Source organism: Hypanus sabinus, chromosome 21 (assembly GCF_030144855.1).
Source record: "Hypanus sabinus isolate sHypSab1 chromosome 21, sHypSab1.hap1, whole genome shotgun sequence".
Lineage (NCBI taxonomy): Eukaryota > Metazoa > Chordata > Chondrichthyes > Myliobatiformes > Dasyatidae > Hypanus > Hypanus sabinus.
The window spans coordinates 64172336-64199918 of NC_082726.1; the positions used below are offsets into that span (position 1 = coordinate 64172336).

The window sequence follows — 27583 nt, forward strand, 5'->3', positions numbered from 1 at the left end:
CCCAAATGATCCATGCTGACCAAGATGTCCCAGCCATGTTAGCTCTATTTGCAAGCATTTAAACCTTTGCACTTCATGTATGTGTCCAACTGTCTAATCTCAGTAAGTTCTTGATCATAACTGCTGAATGGAAACTTTTTGATTACCCCCCCCCCCTTGCAGGGTGCCTGTTCCCTCCCACCCCCCAAAGACCTACCAGTTAGGTTAACTAGTCATTGTAAATTGTCCTATGATTAAGTTAGGGTTAAATGGGGGGGGGGGGGGGGGGAGAGGAGGAGGAGGAGAAAGAGTTGCTGGGTGGTGCAAAGGGGCAGAAGAGCCCATCCAAATGCCTTTTTAAGAATCCTGAATATACCTGCTTCGACCATCCTCCCAGGCAGCACATTCCTGGCAACCACCGATCTGTAAAAAATTTGCCTTGCACATCTCGTTTAATAACCCTGTCAGTGCATTCCTTCTGGGACATTTTGACCCTGGGACAAAGATACTGTCTGTCTACTCTATCTATGCCTCTTATAATCTTATAAACCTCTATCTGATCTCCCCCAGCTTCTGCTGCTCCAGAGAAAACCCATTTATCCAATGTCTCAGCACATGCCCTCTAATCCAGGTAGCATCCTGGTAAACCTCTTCTGTACACTCTCCAAAACCAACACCCTTCCTATAATAGGGCGACCAGAAATGTGCAGTTATGTATGTGCTGATTTTTTGAAATTCTTGTTTTGAAAGCAAGTCATACAAAAGATTAATCAAAGAATGAAAACTGAAGATAGTTTTATTAAAAAAAATTAACTCACATGTTTTATTCAATGAGCTGCTTATGAAGCATCCATAATTGTTGCTTTTATAGAATCTCATACAGAACAAACATTGAAATGCTGATACGCAAACTGGACTAAAATACAAGAACTTTTTTTTTAAAAAAGATAAATCTCTAGCGTGTATTTGCAAGTTTTCCATTAGATATATTTTACATTAAATATGTATTTCAATCAAAAACAATTTATTTTAAATACCAACTTGGCCTGGAAAGAATGATACATTTCCAGAGAATTCACTAGAGATTTCAAACATAAAAAAGTACTGAAACTACACACTCTTGAGTTAAACCATTTATATTAAAAAAAATGGACTTTTGTAAGTTGACTACTAATTGGGTTAAGCAGTTAGAATGTTCATTCACTGTCAAATTTGATGGAGTTCACAGTCATGGCAATGGAACCACCACGATAGCTTCCACGTTTTTTCTTTGTTTTCTCGTGCCTGAAAGATTTGCCTCTTGTGAACTTTAAGTCATGATTTGCTTTCTCACCCCAGTCTCCTGATGCCCCTCTCTGTAAATAAAAACGACCAATGAAAGTCCTGCAGGAATTCAAAGACTGCTTTTAAAAAGTTCCAAATCCTCAAATGCCCGATACTGTCCAGATTTTACAGTTCTCTGATGTACAATGTGCTCAGTCAGGTAAACTATTCAAACCACAACAACTTAGTCAGTGATACCAAGGTTAGATATTGAGGAGAGAAAGATTCAAGATTGTTTGTCATTCTTCAGTACGAGTGTAAAGAATAAAATGATTGTTACCCTGGATCTGACGCAGGATAAAAAAACATAATAAATATAAAACAATGTACAAATATCTATTAGACTGTGGCTGTTGAGATTAGCTATATCCATAGACTGATTGTACATACATAAAGTGACACTAGTGGCTAGTACATAAGGTAACTGAAAGGAAATGATAAAACGACAAAGTGACTCTTTGCAAAAAGCATTAAAAGTAATCAAATAACTTTCTTTTAAGGTTTTGATAGGCCCCTAACCCACAGAAGCATGTTGATCAGCACTTGTATGCACTCTAAAATTATGGGTAAATTTTAAATTGGATATAAGTAAATTAATTTAATTGTAGGAATAAATTCACAGGATGCTCACCTAGCAAATCTAAGGACCCCATTCCCTCACTTACATTCATCACCATATCTTCACACTGCAGATTAATCACCTGTGTAACCTGGGCATCTAGCCTTTTCAGATATTATGTGAAAAGATGTACAGTGACATGCAAAAGTTTGGGCACCCCGATCAAAATTTCCATTACTGTGTATAGTTAAGTGAGAAGATGAACTGATCTCCAAAAGTCATAAAGTTAAAGATGAAACATTCTTTTCAACATTTTAAGCAAGATCAGTGTATTATTGTATTATTTTTCTTTTGTACAATTTGAGTGGTGGGGGGGGGGGGGGGGGGGGAGGAAATGAGCACCATGCAAAAGTTTGGGCGCCCCAAGAGATTTGAGCTCTCAGATAACTTTTACCAAGGTCTCAGACCTTAATTAGCTTGTTAAGGCTATGGCCTGTTCACTGTCATCGTTAGGAAATGATGCAAATTTCAAAGCTTTATAAATACCCTGACTCCTCAAACCTTGTCTCAACAAAACCAGCAGCCGTGGGCTCCTCTAAGCAGATGCCTAGCACTCTGAAAATTAAAAATAAATGATGCCCACAAAGCAGAAGGCTACAAGAAAGCAAAGCGTTTTCAGGTAGCCGTTTCCTCAGTTCGTAATGTAATTAAGAACTGGCAGTTAATAGGAACGGTGTAGGTCAAGTTGACATCTGGAAGACCAAGAAAACTTTACGAGGGAGCTGCTCGCAGGATTTCTAGAAAGGCAAATCAAAACCCCATCAGACTGCAAAAGACCTTCAGAAAGATTTAGCAGACTCTGGAGTGGTGGTGCACTGTTCTACTGTGCAGCGACACCTGCACAAATATGATCTTCATGGAAGTCATCAGAAGAAAACCTTTCCTGTGTCCTCACCACAAAATCCAGCGTCAGAAGTTTGCAAAGGAACACCTAAACAAGTCTGCTGCATTTTGGAAATAAGTCCTGTGGACTGATGAAGTTAAAATAGAACTTTTTGGCCGCAATGAGCAAAGGTATGTTTGGAGAAAAAAGGGTGCAGAATTTCATGAAAAGAACACCTCTCCAATTGTTAAGCATGAGGGTGGATTGATCATGCTTTGGACTTAGTGTTGCAGCCAGTGGCACGGGGTACACTTCACTGGTAGAGGGAAGAATGAATTCAATTAAACACCAGCAGATTCTGGAAGCAAACATCACGCCGTTTGGAAAAAAGCTGAAGATGAAAAGAGGATGGCTTTTACAACAGGATAATGATCCTAAACTCACCTGAAAATCCACAATGGGCTACCTCAAGAGGAGCAAGCTGAAAGTTTTGCAATGGCCCTCACAGACCCCTGACCTAAATGTCATTGAAAATTTGTGGATAGACCTCAAAAGAGCAGTGCATACAAGACGGCCCAAGAATCTCATAGAACTAGAAGTCTTTTGCAAGGAAGAATGGACGAAAATCCCCCAAACAAGAATTGACTCTTAGCTGGCTACAGAAAGCGATTACAAGCTGTGATACTTGCTAAAGGGGGTGTTACTAAGTACTGAGCACTCAGGGTACCCAAACTTTTGCCTCGGGCCCTTTTCCTTTTTTGTTTATTTTGAAACTGTAAAAGATGGAAATAAAAAAGTAATCTTGCTTAAATTATTAACGAAATGTGTCATCTTTAATTTTATGCCTTTTGGAAATCAGGTCATCTTTTACTCGCTTAGCTATTCACAGTAACAGAAATTTTGACCAGGGGTTCCCAAACTTTGTCACTGCATTTATCATCTACCAAAAAGGTATAGGTAGTTAGGAACTATGACTAGGATTAGGCCACTCAGCCTCTCAATTCTGCATTACCTTGAATCTACTCATCTCTGCTTTAAAAATGTTCAAAAATTAGATTCATTAATAGTCACATGTCCATCAAAACATAGCAATATGTCATTTGCACCAGCAGTCTAATTTTGTGCAGGGTGTATTCCACAAGTGTCGCCATATTTCTGCTGCCAACATAGCAAGCCCACAGCTCACTAACCAAAGGAAACACAGACAGTCATGGGGAGAATGAAAAACAAAAAAATCCCTATAGACAGCAGGAGCTAAACCCAAATCGCCGCCACTGTAAAGTGTTAAGCTGGTGTGACAGTGCTATCCTCTGCTTCAATGCCCTCAGGGAGGACTCAGTATCGGTGGTGATGCTTTATTTTCAAAAAGAGATCCTTGAATTTTCACACACGAGGAAAAATCCCTCCAAATCCATTCTCTCAAGGTCCTCAGAATCTTACTGTCAAATCTCCTCTCACTCTTCTAGACTCCAGAACACAATGAAGATACACAGCCACGAATGAAAATTTTCCACAAATATATTAATTTTTGAACCACACACTACAATTTCATTGGGGAAAATGTTAATGTTGCTCAGTTGTTTTTTTCTGTTCATTCAGTGTGTGACAAGACAGGTAATTATTCTTCTCCATCAACTGTCCTGGCATCAAGAGCCTTGTGGGCAATATTTCAGGGAGAAAGTTCACCACAGTCACAATCAGCACGTAAAAACTCCCAGATCTGTTTCCCAAAAGAGATCAGTGAAGCAGAATACAATCTGGTAGCGTCCCTGTCACACTTGATCTATATTGCTATGTTGGTGCTGGAATGCGTGGTGACACTTGTGGGCTGCCCCCAGCACACCCTCAGGGGTGTACAGTTCTAATGTAAATGATGCATTTCACTGCATGTTTTGATGTACGTGTGATAAATTAAACTTGAATCTTGAATATTTCTGATGTGACAATAATGAGCTAGCATTTTCAGATTAGTAATCCTTAACTTATCAAGCTTCAGTGCTATGACTAGCAGTAAATTATAACTTTAAATATGGAGCTTTCAAAGTACAGCCCCAATACAAACTTACCTTCGCAGCAAATGAGTTATTTGAAAACCGTGGATCAATTTCAACGTCATCTTCTCTTACTCTACGGAAAGGAGTATTAGGTTGAGGCTTGTTTATACAAAAGAAAAATAGGGAACAAAGCATATTAACACAATACACATTTTACACTTAAGGGTAAGCAAGTAAGGAAATCATCCACCCACTCTTCCCATCATCACAAGAAGCTGCAGTTTAGTGCTGTATTAAACTGTGACAGCAATTTTCACCAGCCACACTGTAATGATTCCTTAATACTAACTCTGCAAATTAAGGCAAAACATTTTGACTCAACTGCATTCTACTGGAAAGCCAATGCTACATGTGACAAGGCAAGTAAGAGGAAAAGATAATTCACTGAAGATTCCTGCTCATTAAATATTTTTCATAGGCACAAAATTATGCACGACAAATCATATCTACACACTGAAATCAAATACTTCAAGACAAAATGGCTGCATCCATCACTTACAATTACTCAACTGATTAAGTACATTTGCAAAAAGGAACTACAGAGATTGTAGCTGTCACCATTTACTTCAGTCTTTTTGCTATTTGATACTATTCGGTTCTGAAGATGCAGTTTTAGCTGGTAAAGGTATAACACAGTAACCTCAGATCTGTGAATGTTATAGCAGAATGTACACACAGTGGCCACTTTATTAGCTACACCTGCTTGGTCATGCCAATATCTAATCAGTCAAACATGTGGCAGCAATTCAATGCACAAAAACATGCAGACAGGGTCAAGAGTTCTTGTTCACCCCAAACATCAGAATGGGGAAGAAATATGATCTAGGTGACTTTGACCATGGCATGATTGTTGGTGACAGATAAAAGTGGTTTGAGTTTCTCAAACTGCTGATTGCCTGGGATTTTCAAGCACGATAGTCTGGAGAGTTTACAGAGAATGATGCAAAAAAACATAAAACATCCAGTGAGTGTCAGTGCTGTGGGCGTTAATGCCATGTTAATGAGAGGTCAGAGGAGAATGGCCAGACTGGTTCAAGCTGACAGGGGGGGTTACAGTAACTCAAATAACCATACAATAGTGTGCAGAACAGCATTCTGAACGAACATGTCGAACTTTGAAGTGGATGGGCTACAGTAGCAGAAGATAGCATGCAGAAAAATACTCAGTGGCTACTTTATGAAGTATTTCTGAGAGCATTTCCCCACCGGAACCCCTAAATAATCATGAAGAAAAGTAATGTTATGGATATGACGTAAAACAAAAAGTTAGATGCTCTCGAGCAGACAGCCTTGCAGAATGTGGATATGAAATACATTTGAACAAACCAATGAGGCGACAGTGTCAACATGCAGTCAACAGCTAATTACACTCAATGATGTTATCATTGGTTATGGTTGTCCCCTCCCCTTAAGTTATGGAAATTTAACAGTGCATATTTCCATTTTCCATCTACTCCGTTGCTAGAAGCTGGCAGGCAAAAATGTTCTCTTGAAGAATGCAAAAGATGCAGCCTTTAAGTCAAGGTACTTAAGTCCAGTGGAAGTGCAAGCCTTTAAAAAGGCAGATAAACATAATGCTCGAACAAATGGGGCAAAATACATAATCATAAGGAATCCAACCTTAGTTCCAGGCGTTATCTTGGTTTGGGTTTTCTAAAAACAGTGATAAAATTAGCGTTATATTGAATGATAGGTTCAATCCAATACTTCTACAGAAAACAAACAGATGTCTCTTTATTCAAAATCTGATCTCCATTCACGTTTTAAACTCATATTAAACCTATTTTTACTTCCAAAGAAAAATTTCAAAATGAAATATTCTCAACATGCCCTCACCTTTTTTGCTTTTGGAACTGTGTTTGGAGCTTTTTGCACTTTCTGGCTTGCTAAATTCACATTGCCTGAAGATGCCTTCGCTTTGCTATTTACTGTATCTGAGGAAAAATACAATTACAACTATTACAGACAAGTAAGAAACCCATGTACAGCTATTTCTTACCTAGGAGGCAATAATTCACAACCGGCTTAGATGGCACACGCTCACTGGACCATGGTATTTCTGTCAGACTATTATTAAAAAACGTAAGTGATAGTAACGTAATAATGGTCCTTTACTCCCAGTTGAAGCAAGGACAGTGAGCCCCTGTTGGGCAAAGGAAATGCTTCAGAGATAACATCAAAATTGGCTTGAAGAAATTCAACATTACATATAACACCTGGAGGAAATCTGCTCAAGGGGGATTTGTGCTACATAGGAACGACCTCCGCTGTGCTGCAAAGAACAAGCAGCTGTGAAAGGGGACTGAACAACCAGAAGACCCAACCACTAACCAGTCACCACTTACTCATGCTCACAATGCACCAGAATATGTAGATCCTGGATTGGCCTTTACAACCACCTGAGGACCCACCAATAAACAACCCCTTAGAAGAACATCACACTTGACTCAAATGATCATACTACTACTACTAGCGGTGGTAAATAAGGATCATTTGGACCAACTCACCCACACTATGTTGGCCCAGCAGTGTTCCCTCTAATTTTATTTCTACAGCTGTGCTGACCAACCATTGCTCTGAGGATTATTTTTTAAATAAATACAGACTGATAACTATACAGCACTTTAAACATCTTCTTTGTAATAAGAGTATTTAGAATAAAACTGAAAAAAAATCACATCCTTTTAAGAATATAACACAGTACAAGGAAAATCTTTTATGTTGCATACAATGGGATAGCGGTTTAAAACAATGAACTACTGACTTCTATTCTGTGCTTATTGTTGCAATTTGTAAGTGTTGTAAGTCGGAACACTTGCAATATAAATACATTGAAACTCTAGTCTAAAATACTTTAAAGGTTGTCACATCTTTATTATTTGCTGAGAGGGAAGTGTGCTCAGTATGTTTGTCATATACACCCAGGATTGGTTCAAAGCCCTTTAAACTCCTCCTATCCTTGTGTGTGGATTGCACCAAAATGGTGTTCAATTTTATGAATTTTGAAGAAAACAAAGTAGAGAATTTCTTTAGATCTTTGATCTCGTTTTCCCTTTTCAGAGCTCTTCTGAAGGCCCTGACCTGGAGTTACATGCTGACTTCGGTTCTTTGTGGAAATGGGACCCACGCTCAGGGCCTCATGTCGGTTGCCTTTCAATATGTCAAGAACATGGCCTGGAAGACTAGCACGCCTTCAGGGTGCCGGATTTTTGTGGCTCTGGAGGCAGGTGGGTGCCGCTGCCTGATGTAACATGGGAGTACAAGGAAGATTGAAAGCAGCAAGCTGACACAGTGCTCAGAAAAAGCAACGTAACAGACTTTTAACACCATAAATCAGTGAGTTGTTTTGTTCTGTCTCCCCTCTCGCTGTGAAACGGGGACAACTCTTTTCCCAAGGGGGATGGAGGGAGGGAGAGAGAGGTATATTGAATTACCAGGTGAATGAGTAGTCTTTGGGGTACTGCAAGTCTGTGTCTTTATTGATGCTTTTCTGCATGTTTGAGTGCTCAGTCAAGGGTGCAGATGCTGTTTTGCTGGTGGGGAAGGGGAGGACATTGGGGTTCTAACACCTAACTGTCATCCATTCTTTGGGGCACCCCTCTGTTTTCATGGATGTGAAGAAGAATTTCAGGATATATATTGCATACATTAAAAGTACCTATTGAAACCTACTGAATATTAGCAGAATACAGTAATTGAAGTCCTCAAATCAGCTCCACAAAACAGAGTGCTGTAACCCTGTCAGTAACTGCACAGAAAATAATTTGTACACTAGCACAATAGCTCCCCATTAGATTAATTTAAAGGATTCCCCATATGATCAACAGCATCCATTGATCAAAAAATAACTCAGATTAATTAAACTTTCTACATAGCAAAAAGCCCCCAAATCCAGCAGTGTCTTCATAAATCTCCTTTGTATCCTCTCCAATACAGTTCCTCTAGTAATATAGTTATCAGAACCAAAAGCTAGGGAGGGGTTCCCAATGTAGGGTCCATGGACCACTTGGTTGATGGTAGGGATCTAGACATAAAAAAGATTGGGAGCCCCTCTCAAAGCTGTAGTTAATCTGCAGCTTTAGCATGATCTGTTTTTGTGTTTCCCTAGAAACCAGTCCGGAAAACATGCACAGAAGAAGATGGGCAAATCACACTCACAATTCACAGTATTGATCCATTTAAATGTCACCGTCATTTAAACTTATGACTGAGGCTAAACACAGCTCCAATGCCATATTCAAATTTGCTGACAACACCTCTGTTGTTGGCCAAATCAAAGGTGGTAACAAATCAGCATACGGGAGGCAGATTGATAATCTGGCCAAGTGGTGTCACAACAATAACCTCTCACTCAATGACAAGATCATCAAGCAGCTGATTATTGACTATAGGAGGAAGAAGTCAGCAATCCTAAATTCCATGTTATCATTTGAGAGGATCTGTTCTGGGTCCAGCATGTAAGAGCATTAAAAAAGATGCACAGCAGTGTGTCTACTTCTTAGAAGATTGTACATGTCATCCGAAACTTTGACAAACTTCTGTAACTGTGCAGTGGAGAGTATATTGACTGGTTATATCATGGGAACACCAATGCCCTCAAACAGAAGAGCCTGCATTTCATTGTCTTTTGCAAGAGTAGTTTGTCTGTTGTGTTGGGTGTGATCTTTTATTGATTCTATTGCATCACTTCGTATTTACTGAGTATGCCTGCAAAAAATGAATCCCAGGTTTGTGTATTGTGACATATGTACTTTGACAATAAATTTACTGAACTCCTTGAACATTTTTTCTAGTTTTAACCTAATGCTGTAGCCCATCTTTAGAACTACCCAAATGGAGCAAAGCCAGATTTTGTGCCCCAGCTTCACCTTGACGTGTCAAGCACCAACTTTCCATTTTACCCAATTGATATAAAAAAAGACTATACAGGTATAAAGCTCACCATTTACTGACTTGGTGTTCTCCTCCTCATCGTCGTCAGAAGAGTCTTCTTCAGAGCTGGTCTCTGCTGTCTTCTTTGCAGGGACTATGGTGGGTGTTTTCACATCATTGGGAACAGTTGGCCTACCTTTTGGCTTCTCCTCCTCTGAATCTGACTCAGAACTATCTGAGCTGCTGCTGCTTTCAGCTTTCTTGGCTGCAGAGTTCGCAGCCACTGGAGTAGAAGTGGCTTTTACTTTTTTTACTTGGGCCACTGGTGTTTTTGACTGAGGCTCATCATCACTGGAAGTTTCTTCAGAACTGCTGCTTTCATCTTTCTTCACCACCGAGGGTTTAGCTTTTCCTGCTGCTGCCAGTGAATTGGTTTTTGCTGTCACAGCTGCAGATTTGGCTGTCACCCGGATTGGAGCTTTAGCTGGAGTTTTAGCCTCTTCCTCACTGCTGGAGTCTTCTGAATCTGAACTGCTTTCTTCAGCTGCTGCAGCCACCTTAGTTGCTGAAGTGAGTTGCTTCATTGGTTTCCCAGGTGCAGCAATGGCTTTGCCAGCTGGTTTGGTGGCCACAGCAGTCTTGCTCTTCTCGTCAGAATCATTGGAACTGTCTGAGTCAGAGTCCGAGCTGCTCTCTGGTTTCTTCGCTTGGGCTGTGGCTGTTTTCTGCAGGGGGTTTGCAGCAGTTTTCAATGCAGGATTTGATTTGGCCTCCTCTTCAGAACTATCAGAGTCTAAACATTAGAGATTGCTATTATTATTCTTTCAGTAACAAAGACTTATAATCACATTCAACGTCAGCTGTCTATCTCTGAACCAAAAAGTGTTAAAAGTCAATCCATTTTCTTCCTGCTGTGTTCTGTCAGTCATGCAGCAAAACCAGCACTCAGAATTGGAATTAGTTTTTTATCGTAACATGTAGAGGTACAGTATAAGGCTTGTCTTGCAAACTGTCATATCATTACATAGTGCATTGAGAAAGAAAAGCACTTCACCATCAAATGAAATCATACACGGTCTTAGAGAATAGCTTGAACCCACAACCTACTGAATCAAGACTATGGTACCAGTACCAAGCCAACACTAACACCCACAAATAAAAGAACTTCTTACCAGCAGTTTGCCATTGACACAAGTATGAACTGTGGCTATCCCCCGGTGATCTGCTGCCACCCAGCTGTTGCCTAGTGCCTCCCCAAGCAAAATGGCAAGATAAGCTCTGCCCATGAGAGGACTAAATGTACTGATAGCTAGTAAAAGTTTCTTAAAGTCCATGGCAATCAAAAGTTACTATATGTCAGCTAAATAATATAAAATGTGAACATTAAAGATTAAAATCAACTCGACTAAAGTAATATGTATTTCCTTTAAAGATACCCTCTCTCTTGTGGCTGTCCTCCCAATTCAAATGAATGAACTACTTTTTGCACAGTGGACAGAAACCACAGCTTAAACCCCAACAAGGAACATTTAACCAGAATGTTGGGGTGGTTGGTGAATGGTTAGGTGCTGTATAAGCTATAAGTGTTGCCAGCAAACTCTTTTCCAAAGTGATTCATTTCCCAAAGGGAACACTTGCACACCAGAAACAACGATGACTTGCACCTCCTCCCCCTTTGGGAGAACAGATTTTTCCACATTCTCTTACCGGACTCACTATCTGAGCTGGAAGAAGCTTTCTTGGCTGTAGGTTTCTGAGCAGCAGCAGCTTTTTTGGCTGGCATGTGGCCAGTTTTTGCCTGTGCAATTGTTGCTGTTAGGAGGAAAGTAGAGAGTCAGAGTGTAATTTTTTAAATCTCATGTTCTAAAACACAGCATGACAGGAGGATAGAGTACAGTAGAGTCCAGAGTAGACAGTTCAGCCAGTACACTTAACTTATTTAGAATATACCAACTATAAGATTTGTCATTTTGCCAGTTGTAGGCTTTTGTATTTTCAAGATTCTTATTTTTATCTAATACAAAGAATTTGTGTCAACAGAAGTACCACCAGTATCCAAATTATAACCACAGCTGATTAAATAATTGAAATCTTAATCAGTTTCTTGAAACCATGATGTACAGGATCCCCTTGGAGACTGTGATGCAATCTATTTTTCCCTTGCTGTGTAGTGTTACTTGTGCTCTCTCTCACCTGCTTCCATATGTTAATACACCTTTTATCTCCCATCTTGTGAGCTACCTTACTGCTTGTAACTTAATTTCATGGTTTAACCCTAAACATATGGGCGCCACAGTTAACGTAGTGGCTAGCACAATGCTACTACTGCTTGGGGTGTTGGATTTTGGAGTCCAATTCCGGCATCAGCAAGGAGCTTGTACATTCCTCTCTGTGAACCATTTGGGAGTTCTCTGGATGCTCCAGTTTCCTCTGATAGTCCAAAGATATGCAGGTAAGTTGGTTAATTGGTCACTGTAAATTGTTCTGCGATTAGGCTAGGGTTATATATAGGTGGGTTCTTAGGCAATGCAGCTCGTTGGGCCAGAAAGGCCTGTTCTGTACTTATCTCTAAACAAACAAACATTTCTTTGGCAGAATGAATTGATCCTCATTATTTACTGTCTCACAGACTGAACAACTCAAGTGAGATCTTGCATTCTGCTACCAATGTCTTTTGTTTAAACGACATGACAATTTGGGAAGTCTCCATAGTTCTCCCTCTCTTAATCTACATTTGGCCCCTAATTTATTTAAACCAAGAATCACACTTCTTGGTAGGCTTTTCAATAATGCACTTCTTCTGTCCCCAGTTACCAGTCTGATTCAAACAAAACAGAAATGTTAGTGTCCTAATGTTCACAATCTGCCAGTTTTAAACATATTCTAGTTCTGGTACATAGCTTGCAGTAAGGAGTGCTTGACCATCACAGATCTCCTTGATCGTATATACATATATTGAGTTAATACAAGTTGTTTTTGCTTCAATACTACCTGCTAACAGCAGCACTGCTAAAACACCATTACACATCAGAAACACTTTGCAGAGGTGTATATATTTAAAAACTGTTTAAGCTCTTTCACTGTTCACAAAGCTATGGTCACTTCGTGAAGTACAAACATTCCTCAAAAAATCTTCCAAACTGTTTTCTTCATATACAACTCCAGCCTTGCAATCATTGGTGAAAAAATGAAACGTTCTTAAATTGGTTCATTATTGTCACATGTACCAAGATACAGTGAAAAGCTTGTCTTGCAGATACAGGTAACTGTGTATTGAGGTAGTACAAGGTAAAATAACAGGATGCAGAATAAACTTAACAGTTAGAGAAGTGCAGTGCAGGTAGACCATAAGATACAAGGTAGATTCAGGTCAAGAGTCTATCTCATCATACCACGAAACAGATGAATAATGGGGTGGGATCAACAACGACCCTGGAGTAATGTGAAGGTTTAGATTACTAGTTGGTCGAAAACCGTTTCTGGCACGCCGGTAATCAATGGCCCATTCGAAGGATGCAGCAGCTCTTTCCCATTGTGCCATGGCACCAGTGTCCAGTTTTAGGTGCCTCAGGGAATCTTTGTGTCCAGGCATTCATCTTCATATTGAGGTCATGTCCAGTGCTGAAGAACCACTGGTAAAGTATGACACAGATATAGGAGGGCCCACGTGCATTTTAAGTGTTGGTTTGTTGAATGTTTGCTCTTACAATTGTGCAATTTGGGAAGACTTAATGAGGTACCTGTTGAGTTTGAAGCATTACTGAATGTTTAGTATCGTAGATTTTGTAACATGGGGGTGGCTTAGATGCTTGATTGAATGTTCCACTGTTTGTAAATAAATGTTTAATGAACTTATTCATAATCTGTGTCTTGTCACATTTGCCAAACCCATGAAACTGCTTCCTTGAAACACCTGGTGGTATGTGGTTCATGCTTTTCAATTTCCTGCCCTATTAGGGTTGGTGGGAGAAAAGAAATAAGTCCAGGATGGATGAGGATCTTTGAGTATGCTGGCTCCTTTATTAAGTCAGCAAGAAACATAGAAAGAGCCTACTTTATTACAGAAAAGACTAGGTTTCTGTGATGCACTGAGCTATGCCAGTTTTTTGCATTCATGGGGGTCAACGGAGACACAGCAAATTCCCTTCATCTGCAAAAAAGGTGGAGGTGCTGGTGAGCTTTCTTGGCCATGGCATCAATGTGGTTCGATTAGGACAGGCTACGGGGGACGTTCACTCCCAGAATCTTGCAGCTCTCAAACCATTACATAAAACAACCACCATTCTTAACATAGAAAACCTACAGCACAATATAGGCCGTTTGGCCCACAATGCTGGACCGAACATGTACTTACTATAGAAATTACCTAGGGTTACCCATTGCCCTCCAGTTTTCTAAGCTCTGTGTACCTATCCAGAAGGCTCTTAAAAGACCCTATCATATCCGCCTCCATCACCATCGCAGGTAGCCCATTCCACGCACTCACCACTCTCTGCATAGAAAACTTACCTGAAACCTCCTCTGTACCTACTTCCATGCACCTTAAAACTGTGCCCTCTTGTGTTAGCCGTTTCAGCCCTGGGAAAAAGCCTCTGACTATCCACACAATCGATGCCTCTCATCATCTTATACACTTCTCATCCTGTCTCTCCAAGGAGAAAACGCCAAGTTCACTCATTCTCATAAGGAATACTCCCCAATCCAGGCAACACCCTTGTAAATCTCCCTGCACCCTTTCTATGGTGTCCACACCCTTCCTGTAGTGAGGCGACCAGGACTGAGCACAGTACTTTAAGTAGAGTCTGACCAGGTCCTATATACCTGCAATATTACCTCTTGGCTCTTAAACTCAATCACAAGGTTGAAAGCCAATGCACCATATGCCTTCTTAACCACAGAATCAACCTGCATAGCAGCTTTGAGTGTCCTATGGACTCGGACCCCAAAATCCCTCTGATCCTCCACACTGCCAAGAGTCTTACCATTAATACTATATTCTGCCATTATATTTGACCTACCAAAATGAACCATCTCACACTTATCTGGGTTGAATGCCATCTGCCTCTTCTCAGTCCAGTTCGGCATCCTATGATGTGCCGCTGTAACCTCTGACAGCCCACCGCACTACCCACAGCACTCCCAACCTTTGTGTCATCAGCAAATTTACTAACCCAACCCTCCACTTCCTCATCCAGGTCATTAATAAAAATCACTAAGAGAAGTGGTCCAGAACAGATCCCTCAGGCACACCACTGGTGACTGACCTCCATGCAGAATATGACCCGTCTACAACCACTCTTTGCCTACCGTGGACAAAGCCAATTCTGGATCCACAAAGCAAGGTCCCCTTGGATCCCATGCCTCCTTACTGTCTCAATAAGCCTTTCATGGGGTACCTTATTAAATGCCTTGCTGAAATCCATAAACACTACATCTACTGCTCTATCTTCATCAGTATGTTTAGTTACTCAAAAAATTCAATCAGGCTCGTAAGACTTGACCTGCCTTTGACAAAGCCATGCTACTATTCCTAATCATATTATGCCTCTCCAAATGTTCATAAATCCTGCCTCTCAGGATATTTTCCATCAACTTACAAACCACTGAAGTACTCACTGGTCCATAATTTCCTGGGCTATCTCTACTCCCTTGCTTGAATAAGGGACCAACATCTGCAACCCTCCAATCCTCCAGAACCTCTCCCATCCCCATTAATGATGCAAAGATCATTGCTAGAGGCTCAGCAAACTCCTCCCTCACCTTGCACAGTAGCCTGGGGTACATCTCGTCCAGTTCCAGTGACTTATCCAACTTGATGCTTTCTAAAAGCTCCAGCACATCCTCTTTCTAGATATATACATGCTCAAGCTTTTCAGTCTGCTGCAAGCCATCCCTACAAATGCCAAGATCCTTTTCCGTAGTGAATACCGAAGCGAAGTATTAATTAAATGCCTCTGCTTCTGCTGTCTCCTCCTGTTCCATACACACTTTTCTACTGTCACACTTGACTGGTCCTGTTCTCTGATGTCTTATCCTCTTGCTCTTCACATATTCATAGCATGTCTTGGGGTTTTCCTTAATCCTGCCTACCGAGGCCTTCTCATGGCCCCTTCTGGCTCACCTAATTTCATTCCTAAACTCCTTCCTGTTAGTCTGATAATCTTCTAGATCTTTATCATTACCTAGTTTTTTTTAAACCTTACATAAGCTTTTCTTTTCTTCTTGACTACATTTATGACAGCCTTTGTACACCATGGTTCCTGTACTCTACCATTCTTTCCATCTCACTGGAAGGTACTTATGCAGAACACCAAGCAAATATCCCCTGAACATTTGCCACATTTCTATCGTACATTACCTTAAGAACCTCTGTTCGCAACTTATGCTTACAAGTTCCTGACTGATAGCCTCATATTTCCCCTTGCTTCAATTAGACACTTTCCTAACTTGTCTATTCCTATCCCTCTACAATGCTATGGTAAAGGTGATAGAATTGTGATCACTGTCTCCAAGATGCTCTCCCACTGAGAGATCTAATACTGGACCTGGTTCATTTCTCAATACCGGATCTTGTAGGCTTATCTACATATTGTGTCAAGAAACCTTCCTGAACACACCTAACAAACTCCACCCCATCTAAACTCCTTGCTCTAGGGAGAGGCCAATCAATATTTGGGAAATTAATCGCCCACCCTATTATTGTTACACCTTCCCAGAATCTGTCTCCCTATCTGTTCCTTAATGTCCCTATTACTATTGGGCAGCCTATAAAAACACCCAGTAGAGTTATTGACCCTTACCTGTTCCTAAGTTCCACCCAGAGAGACTCCATGGACAATCCCTCCATAACTTCCTCCTTTTCTGCAGCCATGACACTATCTCTGATCAGCAGTGCCACACCCTCACCTCTTTTGCCTCCCTTCCTGTCCTTTCTGAAACATCTAAAGCCTGGCAATCTAAGTAACTGCTCCTAAGCCATCCAAATGGCCACAATATCATAACTCCAAATACTGATCCATGCTCTAAGCTCATCGGCTTTGTTCATAATGCTTCTTGCATTAAAACAGATACATCTCAAACCATCGGTTTGAGTGCATCCCTTCTCTATCACCTGCCTATCCTCCCTCTCACACTGTCTACAAGTTTCCTCTATTTGTGAGCCAAAAGCCCCTTCCTCCATCTCTTCAGTTCGGTTCCCACCCCACAGCAATTCTAGTTTAAACTCTCCCCAATAGCCTTGGCAAACCTCCCTGCCAGGATATTGGTCCCCCTCAGGTTCAAGTGCAACCAGTCCTTTTTGTACAGGTCTCTCCTGCCCCAGAAGAGGTCCCAAAGATCCAGAAATCTGAATCCCTGCCCCCTGCTCCAATCCCTCAGCCATGCATTTATCCTCCACCTCATTCTATTCCTACATTCTCTGTCACATGGCACAGGCAGCAATCCCGAGATTACTACCTTTGAGGTCCTGCTTGTTAATTTCCTTCCTAACTCCCTGTAGTCTGTTTTCATGACCTCCTCCCTTTTCCTACCTATGTCGTTGGTACCAATATGTACCACGACCTCTGGCTGTTCTCCCTTCCACCACAGGATATTGTGGACGCAATCAGAAACATCCCGAACCCTGGCACCTGGGAGACAAACTACCAACCGTGTTTCTTCCCTGCGTCCACAGAATCGCCTGTCTGACGCCCTAACTATAGAGTCCCCTGTCAATGCTGGCATCCTCTTCCTTTCTCTACTCTTCTGAGCCACAGGGCCAGACTCTGTGCCAGAGGCACGGCCACTGTTGTTTCTGCCAGGCAGGCCATTCCATCCCCCCACCCCAACAGTACTCAATCAGAAGTACTTATTGTTAAGGGGGACAGCCCGGAGGGGTACTCTCTAGTATTTGACTCCTGCCCTTCCCTCTCCTGACTGTTACCTACTTATCTGTCTCCCAAGGCCTCAGTGTGACTACTTGCCTACAGCTCCTGTCTGTCACCTCCTCACTCTCCCTGATCAGGCAAAGGTCATTGAGATGCATCTCCAGTTTCCTAACCCAGTCTCTAAGGAGCTGCAGCTCGATGCACCTGGTGCAGATGTGGCCATCTGGGGAGGGGCCTCACACACATACTTCCTGTTTCTATTCTTCACAAGTAACTCACCCTGCCTCGACCCATTAACGTGTAAGCCGTTAAGCCAAAGCCCTCCTACTCTGTCGCCCGCTCTATAAAGGTGTCTTCCTTCTAAATTCTTCCCGCTGTTCAAACTTGCTGACATCCACACACTTGTGCAGTCGTGTCTTCAAGACATAAAATTACTAAGTCCTCTATCTGCCACCTATACACTGACTCATGGTTATTTGGGACATGGTGCACTATGGTGATGTCATCTGCAAACTTGTAGAGTTAGAGCAGAACCTGGGCCATGCAGTCATGAGGTATAGCGAGTAAATAGGCTGAGGATGCAGCCTTGTGGGACACTAGTGCTGAGAACAATCAAAGGAGATGTTTTGCTGCCTATCCTTATTGACTGCAGAACGCTGGGCCGGAAGTCAAAGATCCAGTTGCAAAGGGAGTATTGAGTCTCAGGTCGAGGAGTTTGGAGATGAGTTTGCTTGAAACTTAGTACTGAAGGCCAATATGTAATCTACAAACAATAGTTCAACACAGGTGTCTTTACTATTTAGATCCTCTAGAGATGAGTATAGACCAGGGAGATGGCATTAGTGGTAAGCAAACTGAAGTGGCTTGAAATTGCCTTACAGGCTGGAGTTAACGAGTCCCAAGACCAGCTTCTCGGAGTACTTAATGATGGCGGATGTCAGAGCTATTGGGAAGTAATCATTAAGACACATTACCATGCTTTCCTAAGGTACTGGGATGATAACTGTCTTCTTAAAGCAGGTGGGAGCTTCATTTACTTGTGGACCTGGAAATACCTCCAATGTCCTGAAGTCTGCCAACTATGTGAAGCCAGCTTACTTCAGGATAATGTATTAGACTGAAACAGGGAAAGGCTAAAAATATCTGCAAATAGCCCCCAGCTTATCGTATAGGATCTAAGGACATGGCCAGGGCAGTTGCTTTCTAGGAAACTGTAATGATGTCTGTGGGTACAGGTGCACTGGAGGCTGTGTGTGGTGATATTCCAATCCCCTTCTGTACAAAACCTGCAGAAAATACGTTCTCATTGAGAAGGCTTGTAGGCTGTTACAGTATGCAAGCCCTGCCACAACTAACATGGTTTGGGACCCAACCATGGTATCCATTACATCTTTATTGAAATCTTACTTCAGTATCTAGTAACGGTCAGGGTCACCAGATTTGAATGCTGCAGTCCGAGACTTCAGTAGGGAGTAGTTCTCCCACTCCAGCCACGGCTTCCATTTAGGAACACCTGGATTGCTCTCTATGGTATACAGTCATCAACCAGCTTGCTGATAAATGTGTAAAATGAACTTAACACATAAGGAACACCTTTCACAGAGCTCAAAAACTTTACAACTCAAGTATTTTCTGAAGTGCTGTTAGTCATAATATGCAAAACATGATTGACAAACACAAATTCCCACAATGACCTGATTAATGTGTTTTCTTTTGAATGAAGGATAGCCATTTAGGATAACTGACTCATTTTCCCATAAGACACAGGCCCATCAAGTCTGCTCATGGCTGATTTATTTTCCCTCTGAACCCCAATCTCCCTGTAACATTTGACACCCTTATTAACCAAGAACCTATCAACCTCTGCTTTAAACATACTCAATGACTTGGCCTCCAAAGTCATCTATGGCAATGAATTCCATAGATTCACCACCCTCTGAATAAAGAAATTCCTTCTGCATGGCTTTTTAATATGTGTCTTCTGGTCCAAAACTTTCCCACTATTAAAAACATCCTCTCCATGTCCACTCTAGCTAAACATTCAATATTCAATAGGTTTCAACCAGATTCTTCCTCTTTCTTCTAAACTCCAGTGACTACAGGCTTAAATCCATCAAACACTGCTATTACATTAACCCATTCATTCCAGAATCATTCTTGGATACTTCCCCTGGGCCCCCTCCTTTGTAGCCCCTATTATTTTCTTTGAACTCACTTTACACCACACGCTGTCAGAGCAGTGCTGACAGGATAATCAAGGACACGACCCACCCAGCCAACACACTTTTTGTCCCTCTTCCCTCCGGGAGAAGATCCAGGAGCATGAAGATTCATAAGGCCAGATTTGGGAACAGCTTTTTTCCAAATGTGATAAGATTGCTGAACAGATCCTGACCCGGATCTGGGCCGTACCTTCCAAATATCTGGACTTGCACTACCTTACTTTCCGTTTTCTATTTTCTAATTATGATTTATAATTTAAATTTTTATTATATTTCATTTGATTTGTACTTCAGGGAGCGCAAAGCGCAGAGAATCAAATATCGCTGCGATGATTGTACGCTCTAGTATCAATTGTTGGTGACAATAAAGTATTAAGTATTAAATAATATTATCAACCTTTCACAACAACCTGATGGAGCAAACTGAACCGTGGCAACATCTCAACTGAAAAGCAACACCACCTCACAATTCCTGAAGCCTAGATCTTTACTATACCCCAGCATTTGGAGAATACCAAGGCCATATGCTTCAGTTTTAGAAGAACTGTTAAAAAAAAGAGATGGGTACAACTGCAACACATAAGAAGCATTTGGATAAGTACATGGAGGGGAGGGAGTTGGAGGGTTATGGGCTGAACGTAGGAAACACTGGCAGAGATGATGCTGTGGTTGGAATGGACTGGTTGGGCCAAAGGGCCTGTTTCCATGCTGTACCACTCTAAAGAACAAGGTGGCTCACTAACAGGAAAATAAGCAGATTAGTCACATTATCAGAACATGCATACACCATTCTTTCCCCACAGCAAAACACATACTTAGCAACACTCAAAATGCTGTAGAAACTCAGCAAGCCAGGCAGCATGTATGAAGCAGAGTAAAAACTCGATGCTTCAGGCCGAGACCCTTTATCTGGGCTCAAAACATTGGCAGATTTTGTTGTGTTTGAGAACCCATACTTAACAGATTTTGGTGGAACATTAACAAAAGAGAAATTGGTGTGAGATTGTTTTAAGAGATAAAGATTTCACAGAGGACCACTAACAAGGTGGACAACAATCTCAAAGAAAAAAATCAGGGGAAAGTTGAAACGATAGCATTACAAATAAGAGTTTATAATCTACACTATTTACCAATCTAGCCTGATACTTACTGGCAGGTTTCATGGGTGTCTCTTCATCACTGCTGTCTGAGCTGTCATCTGATGATTCACTGATTTCCATTTTGGTCACACCTGCAGATGGTGTCTTCTTGGTCACCTCTTTTGCTGGTATCTTTTTGGCTGTATCCTTAGCCAGTGTCTTCTTGGACGCATCCTTAGTTGGCGCCTTTTTGGCAATCCCCTTAGCTGCCACTTTCTTGGTTGCCTCTGTTGTTGGTTTCTTTTTGGCCACATCCTTTCCCAATACCTTCTTTGCTGCACCTACCTTCACATTCTGATTCTTGGGAGGTGGTACTGCATTGTAGGAACCTAACGGGGTAAAGACCAATATCAAAACCTTACAATATTGCTTTTAGACAACTTTTATTCCCTCCAACATTGGTACAGCTGTAAACATTGTCCACAAGGATTTTAGAAGGGCACTTGACCAGGCAGCTACACCATGGATGGTCCCAAGCTCGGCTGTGAAAGGAGGTGACCTAGGCATGGAGCTAGCAACCCCATCTTGTAAAAACCCAGAGCTACAGAAACATCAACAGAGTTCCATAGACCTCACTCCTGGGAGAGGAAGAATATTCACCTTAAAGGTGTATGAAGTGATGTGATGAAAACTGAAGCCACAGGACTGATCAACCTTCTATAGGCCCAGGACAAAGGACTTTGGTGAACTGCTATCTGCAGTCTATGCCCCCATATGGGCTATAGAAGAACCTGACAAGGTCCCTATTGGGAGGATCACCCAGAGATTAAGGTGTATGAAATCCAGGGTGAATTGGGCATTCGTATTCAGATACGGCTTGCCCATGCGTGTCACAGGATAGTCGTCAATGGAACCTATTCTGCCTGGAGGTCCGTGACTTGTGATTTGCAGAGACTTGTATCAGGACTTCTGTTATTTGTGAAATACTTTATATGACCTGAATGAAATGTAGATGGGTGGGTAAATATGCAAACGATTCAAAGATAGCTTAGAAGATTGCCTAAGGATACAGTGCAGGATTATAGATCAGTTGTAGATATGGACAAATAAATAACAACTGGAGATTAACCCAGCCTAATGTCAAGTGTTGCACTTATCTTTTTCCCAGGGCTTAAATGGCTTATACTGAAATCATATAGTAGTCTTCTCCTTATCATCCCTATTGGGGATGACTCACCAGAGTCCTCTGTCCTTGGGCTCGTCTTTCAAGTTGCCCCTAGGTGTAGACCATCATTGAAGATCCTTCTGCCTCCCATGCTTCTGCTGGCATTTCTGTAACACTGGGAACAGGATGGTACTGCTAGCCCCATAATCTAACCCTCCTCTTTTCACAGCTGGGCTTAGGAAAGTCCATCGTGGAGTCATACAATAAACAAGGTGGGAGCGGGCAAATTCAAGATGTGCGGGCAAATTGTTTTTTATATAGAGTGAATAGAATGTGCTGCCTGGGGTGTTGGAGGCAAACAATACTGTGGTGCTGATGCTCTACACATGCACATGAATGTGCAGGTGATAAAGCATACATTGTGTTGGCAGAAGGAATTAGTTAGCCTGACTCTACACTGGTTGCTCCTGTGCTGTACTGTTCTAAGATTTCTTTTCAATTCATGTACAGGTTACTTCATCATAAAGCTTGAGATTTATCACTGATTACGGACTTTCTGCTAACTAGATTACGTCATTCTCCATATACCTAATGTTATCTGCTGTATAAACAAACTGTGCTCTGGGTATAGATGTGATTATACTGAACCATTTTCTTCACCTTGTTGTGCTTTAGTTTTTGCAGTAGGTGGCTCATCATCTGAACTGTCGGACTCTTCACTGCTTGAACTTTCTTTTGTTGTGGCTGTCACTGGTTTAGCTGGGATTGCGGATTTTGGATTTGGTGCCTTTCCAACAGGAGACTTGGTTGGCTGAGCTTTCTTTTGCACGATTTTCTGTTAATATGAGATAGTTTATCAACACATGAAAAAGAACAAATGCCTGTAACCAGAAGATTTTCACATCACACCAGTATTCTTATAGCACTGTAAATCCACCCAAATAATTAACAGTAAACAGAAAGATCTTTGCAAACATTGTCAACAAGAATAAATAAGAACAAATCATAGGAGTGCTATTAACTTCAAGCTCTACACATCTCAGGGCTAAATATTTACTTATGATTTGATTGTCAGCACCATGTACACTATGTCCACAGAGAGTGATTTTAGAATATTAACCTCCCTCACCTCTTGCTTGGAGCCCCTGAACAAAAGTGCCTTTATACAAGCCTTGCAGATCACTTGCTTGGGCTCAGATGGATTACTGTTAGGACCAGAGAAAGGATGTAAAATATAATCTAACCAAAATAAAAGCAGAGAATTCTTTTGTTATGAAAAAGCATGACTGATATACAGAAGCAGGTTCTGTTTTCCTCAGTGACAGAAGAGAATGTCTAGAATTGAGGTATTCTGCTAAGAATGGATGTGAATGAAATGACTGCCAATGCAGAAGGATCATAGTCATAGAACATGATGTGCCGAAACAGGATCTTCAGCCTATCTTGTCTTTGACGAACCACTAACCTGCCTAGCCCCATCCACCTCCACACAGACTACAGCATTCCATACATGTACCTACCCAAATTTCTCTTAAATGTTAAAACTGAACCCCACACCCATTTGCACTGGCAGCTTGTTCCACACTCTCATCACCCTCTGAGTGAAGAGACCCCCACCCCCACCATTCCCCCGAAGTATTTCACCGTTCACCCTTAACTCATGAGATCCATTTGCAGTTTCACCCAACCTTAGTGGCAAGTCTGCTTGTACTTACCCTATCCATATCCCTCAAATTTTTAACTTCAAGGAATAAAGTCCTGATCAATTCAACCTTCCCTATAACTCTAGTCCCTAAGTCCCAGCAGCATCCTTGTATACTTTCTCTGCACTCTTTCAATCTTACGTACTTTTTTCCTGCAGGTAGGTGACCAAAACTACATTCAATATTCCAAATTAGGCCTCACCAGCGTCTTACATGATTTCAACAAAACGTCCTAACTCCTCTACTAAATAAATTGTTTTAAGAAGGCCAATGTGCCAAATGCTTTCTTTACAACTCTATCTACCCGTGACTCCACTTTCTAGGAATTATGGATTTGTACTCCCAGATCCCTCTGTTCTACTGGAATCCTCAGCGCCCTACCATTCACTGTGTAAGACCTACCCTGGTTGGTCCTTCCAAAGTGCAGCACCTTAAACATGTCCACATTAAATTCCATCTGCTATTTTTCAGTTCATTTTTCCAGCTGGTACAGATCCCACAAGCCATGATAGTCTTCCTCACTGTCCACAATACCCCAAATCTTAGAGTCAGCTGCAAATTTGCTGATCCAGTTTATCACATTATCATGCAGATCATTGATATTGACGACAAATAACTGATCCCTGTGGCACTCCACTAGTCACAGGCCTCCAGTCAGACAGGCAACCATATACTACCACTCTCTGGGTTCTCCAGTGAAGCCAATGTCTAATCCAATTTACTACCTCATCTTGAATGCTAATACACTGAACTTTCCTGACCAAACTCCTATGCCAGACATTGTCAAAGGCCTTGCTAAAGTATGCATAGGCAACAATCACTGTCTTGGCTTCATCAACTTTCCTAGCAATATCCTCGAAAAAACTATAAGATTGGTTAGACACAACACACTTATCTTTGCTCATCTTTGGAATGTGGGAGGACACCAGATCACCTGGAGGAAACCCAGTCACTGGAAGAACATGAACTATCCTAGTACAAGATGACCTTAAGTAGACCAGACATGACAGGCATATAGAGAGAGTGGAACAGATGCAAGCAAGATACTTGACTGCCTGGTTGCACTGTGGACTCTCAGAAACATCACAAGGCAGGCTTGTTAAAAGCCTTACACTAAGAATGAATGTTTATCAATGCCACAGATCAGAGAAAATTAAAATATTTACTTGTGCAGATACTGGTGGTTTATTTGCAGCTGAGTCAGAGTCACTTGAGTCATCACTGGAATCATCTTCACTACTGTCATCGGCTGCTTTAGTGTCAGCTTTTGGAGGGATCCCTGAAAACAAAATAGAGCTCAGTAGGAAGACATTACAACTTAAGAGGTAACAATTCCGCTTACATTACTAAGATTTCTTAAGGTCTACAGTGCTGGATATACACAAGATAAACATGAATCCAGGGATTGTGGGCAGACTTAGTTTAAATGACTTTATTTAACTGCCTAACTCCTCTGCCAGCCATAGGCAGCTAGCTCAGTAATGGTTATGGTTACCAGAGTTTGGCTTTACCTGGTTTCACAGAAGCTTTTGCAGGTTTCTCATCCTCTGAGCTGTCCGAATCTTCACTACTAGAGCTTACATCTTTCTTCCTGGCAGCAGGTTTGCTGGCTGGAGCTGCTTTATTTGCAGGGGTCGCACTTTTAACAGTGACAGCCTTCTGATAAAGCACAAGAATGCAAAAGAAAAAAAGGTTAAAACAAATCTTTGAAAGGAACCAACTTAATAAACTCTCTAAATAATTCTAACAGACCTAGAAAAGAAAACATGCAAAACAATGTTTTTTTTTAAAAAAAAGTTTTGCTGAAAGGAAAATGTCAAGTTGTCCCAGACCAAGAAACACGAAATACAATCTTGCAATTGCCACAATATATATCAATGGAAAAATAATTATCATCAGTGTTAACCAGAGGTTTCTTAAGCAACCCCTCGAGATCCAGGGTGACTTGATTCCAATTTGCTTTTGTGGATACTGATACACTCTTCCCATAAATGGGACAGGATGTGCCCAACAGGATGAATGGATCCGCAATTTATAAGATGATACACTTCTTCAGTTAAAGATATGAGTTTGGCCCATCAAATTTTCTCCACCATTAGATCACGGCTACTTTATTTTCTCTCTTAACCCCATTCTTCTGCCTTTTCCTATAACCTCTGATGTCCTTACTAACCAAGAACCTATCAACCTCCACTGTTATTTACTGTCCGTTACACCACGAGCATTTATTGCAGCAATGAAGGCCCTCCATCTTTTCTACTGTGCCCCTGGTTTGGTTCAGGGTCCTCATTCTGCCTCTGTGGTACAGCTCCAAGTTATCTTTGTGTCTGAAATTACCCTCCATTTTAGACATACATCCAATCCACAGCCATCTGCTCAATGAATTCTACAGATTCACCACAATCTGGTGAAAGATATTCCTCCTCATTTCTGACGTTCCTCTATTCTGAGGATGTTAACAAGAGCTTTTCAAAACCATTCCCAATGCTCTTCCTCCACTTCGTGTGGTTGCACTGACCCACGCTGACTAAATTGGAGACATCAGATGAGGACAGGACTGGAACCAGGGACCCCTATGTCACTGCTTGCCATTCTCCATTTCGTTATGACCTTGGCAAAGCATCTTATAACAATTACTAAATTAATAACTCAACAGCACTTACACACTCGTATTATACCAAACACCCAGCTTATTGTGATAAAGAAACACATTGATTCTTGTGATTCCAATCTCTTACTCCAGCACATAATTTCAGACAATTCCGTGACAAGTCATATCCCATTGTAGCACTGATCTTATTTAGAACCAGCAATCAAACATTGCCAACTCTGAGGCAGGACCATCACATAAGGAGACTGTTTTGAGTCCTCACCTGTGCTGGCTTCATTTCTTCCTCCGAATCTGAAGAACTTGAATCTTCACTGCTGCTGCTTTCCTTCTTTGTCACAACATTTTTGGCAGCAGGTTTACTTACGGCAGAGGTTGGTGGTTTGCTCACTACATAAATAACACAACAGCAGTGTTAAGCTAGTGATTTTTCACCACAGATTTATGGCATCATATTTATGTATCCACCAAAAAATTTTCCTTGCAGAGTGCTAAAGGAACTCAGCAGGTCAGGCAGAATCTACAGAAAGGAATAAACAGTCAACATTTCAGCTCAATATGTTAATAGTTTATTCCTCTGCACAGAAGCTGCCTAACCTGAGTTCCTCAGCATTTTGTGTGCACTACTCTGGATTTCACACATCTGCAGAACCCCGTGATTAAAAATTGTTCAATTTGCAACAATTTTAAGATGAAAGATTAGCTTTAATTGTCACATGTAACATATAACCATATAACAATCACAGCACGGAAACAGGCCATCTTGGCCCTCCTAGTCCGTGCCGAACTCTTAATCTCACCTAGTCCCACCTACCCGCACTCAGCCCATAACCTTTCCTGTCCATATACCTATCCAATTTTACCTTAAATGACACAACTGAACTGGCCTCTACTACTTCTACAGGAAGCTCATTCCACACAGCTATCACTCTGAGTAAAGAAATACCCCCTCGTGTTTCCCTTAAACTTTTGCCCCCTCTCAAATCATGTCCTCTCGTTTGAATCTCCCCTACTCTCAATGGAAACAGCCTATTCACGTCAACTCTATCTATCCCTCTCAAAATTTTAAATACCTCGATCAAATCCCCCCTCAACCTTCTACGCTCCAATGAGTAGAGACCTAACTTGTTCAACCTTTCTCTGTAACTTAAGTGCTGAAACCCAGGTAACATCCTAGTAAATCATCTCTGCACTCTCTCTAATTTATTGATATCTTTCCTATAATTCGCTGACCAGAACTGTACACAATATTCCAAATTTGGCCTTACCAA

The 27583-nt window shown here is 41.4% G+C and overlaps 1 protein-coding gene across 4 annotated transcripts in view; it reads right to left on the reverse strand.

Moving 5' to 3' along the window:
• Window positions 1–757: 757 nt before the first annotated feature.
• The window catches only part of nolc1 (nucleolar and coiled-body phosphoprotein 1), a 42967-nt gene continuing 16141 nt past the window's right edge, over window positions 758–27583 (reverse strand). Inside the window, exons 4-14 of one of the 4 annotated variants that reach the window (XM_059946751.1) lie at window positions 26578–26702; window positions 25216–25363; window positions 24871–24983; window positions 22662–22836; window positions 20908–21225; window positions 11378–11482; window positions 9741–10463; window positions 6635–6732; window positions 6419–6451; window positions 4811–4897; window positions 758–1334 (exon numbers count right to left, since the gene is read on the reverse strand). In XM_059946751.1, the coding sequence (XP_059802734.1) occupies window positions 1176–1334; window positions 4811–4897; window positions 6419–6451; window positions 6635–6732; window positions 9741–10463; window positions 11378–11482; window positions 20908–21225; window positions 22662–22836; window positions 24871–24983; window positions 25216–25363; window positions 26578–26702 (2084 nt within the window). In that variant the 3' untranslated portion in view covers window positions 758–1175. The remainder of the gene's footprint in view (window positions 1335–4810; window positions 4898–6418; window positions 6452–6634; window positions 6733–9740; window positions 10464–11377; window positions 11483–20907; window positions 21226–22661; window positions 22837–24870; window positions 24984–25215; window positions 25364–26577; window positions 26703–27583) is intronic. The other 3 variants (XM_059946753.1, XM_059946752.1, XM_059946755.1) reach the window with 3 other exon arrangements.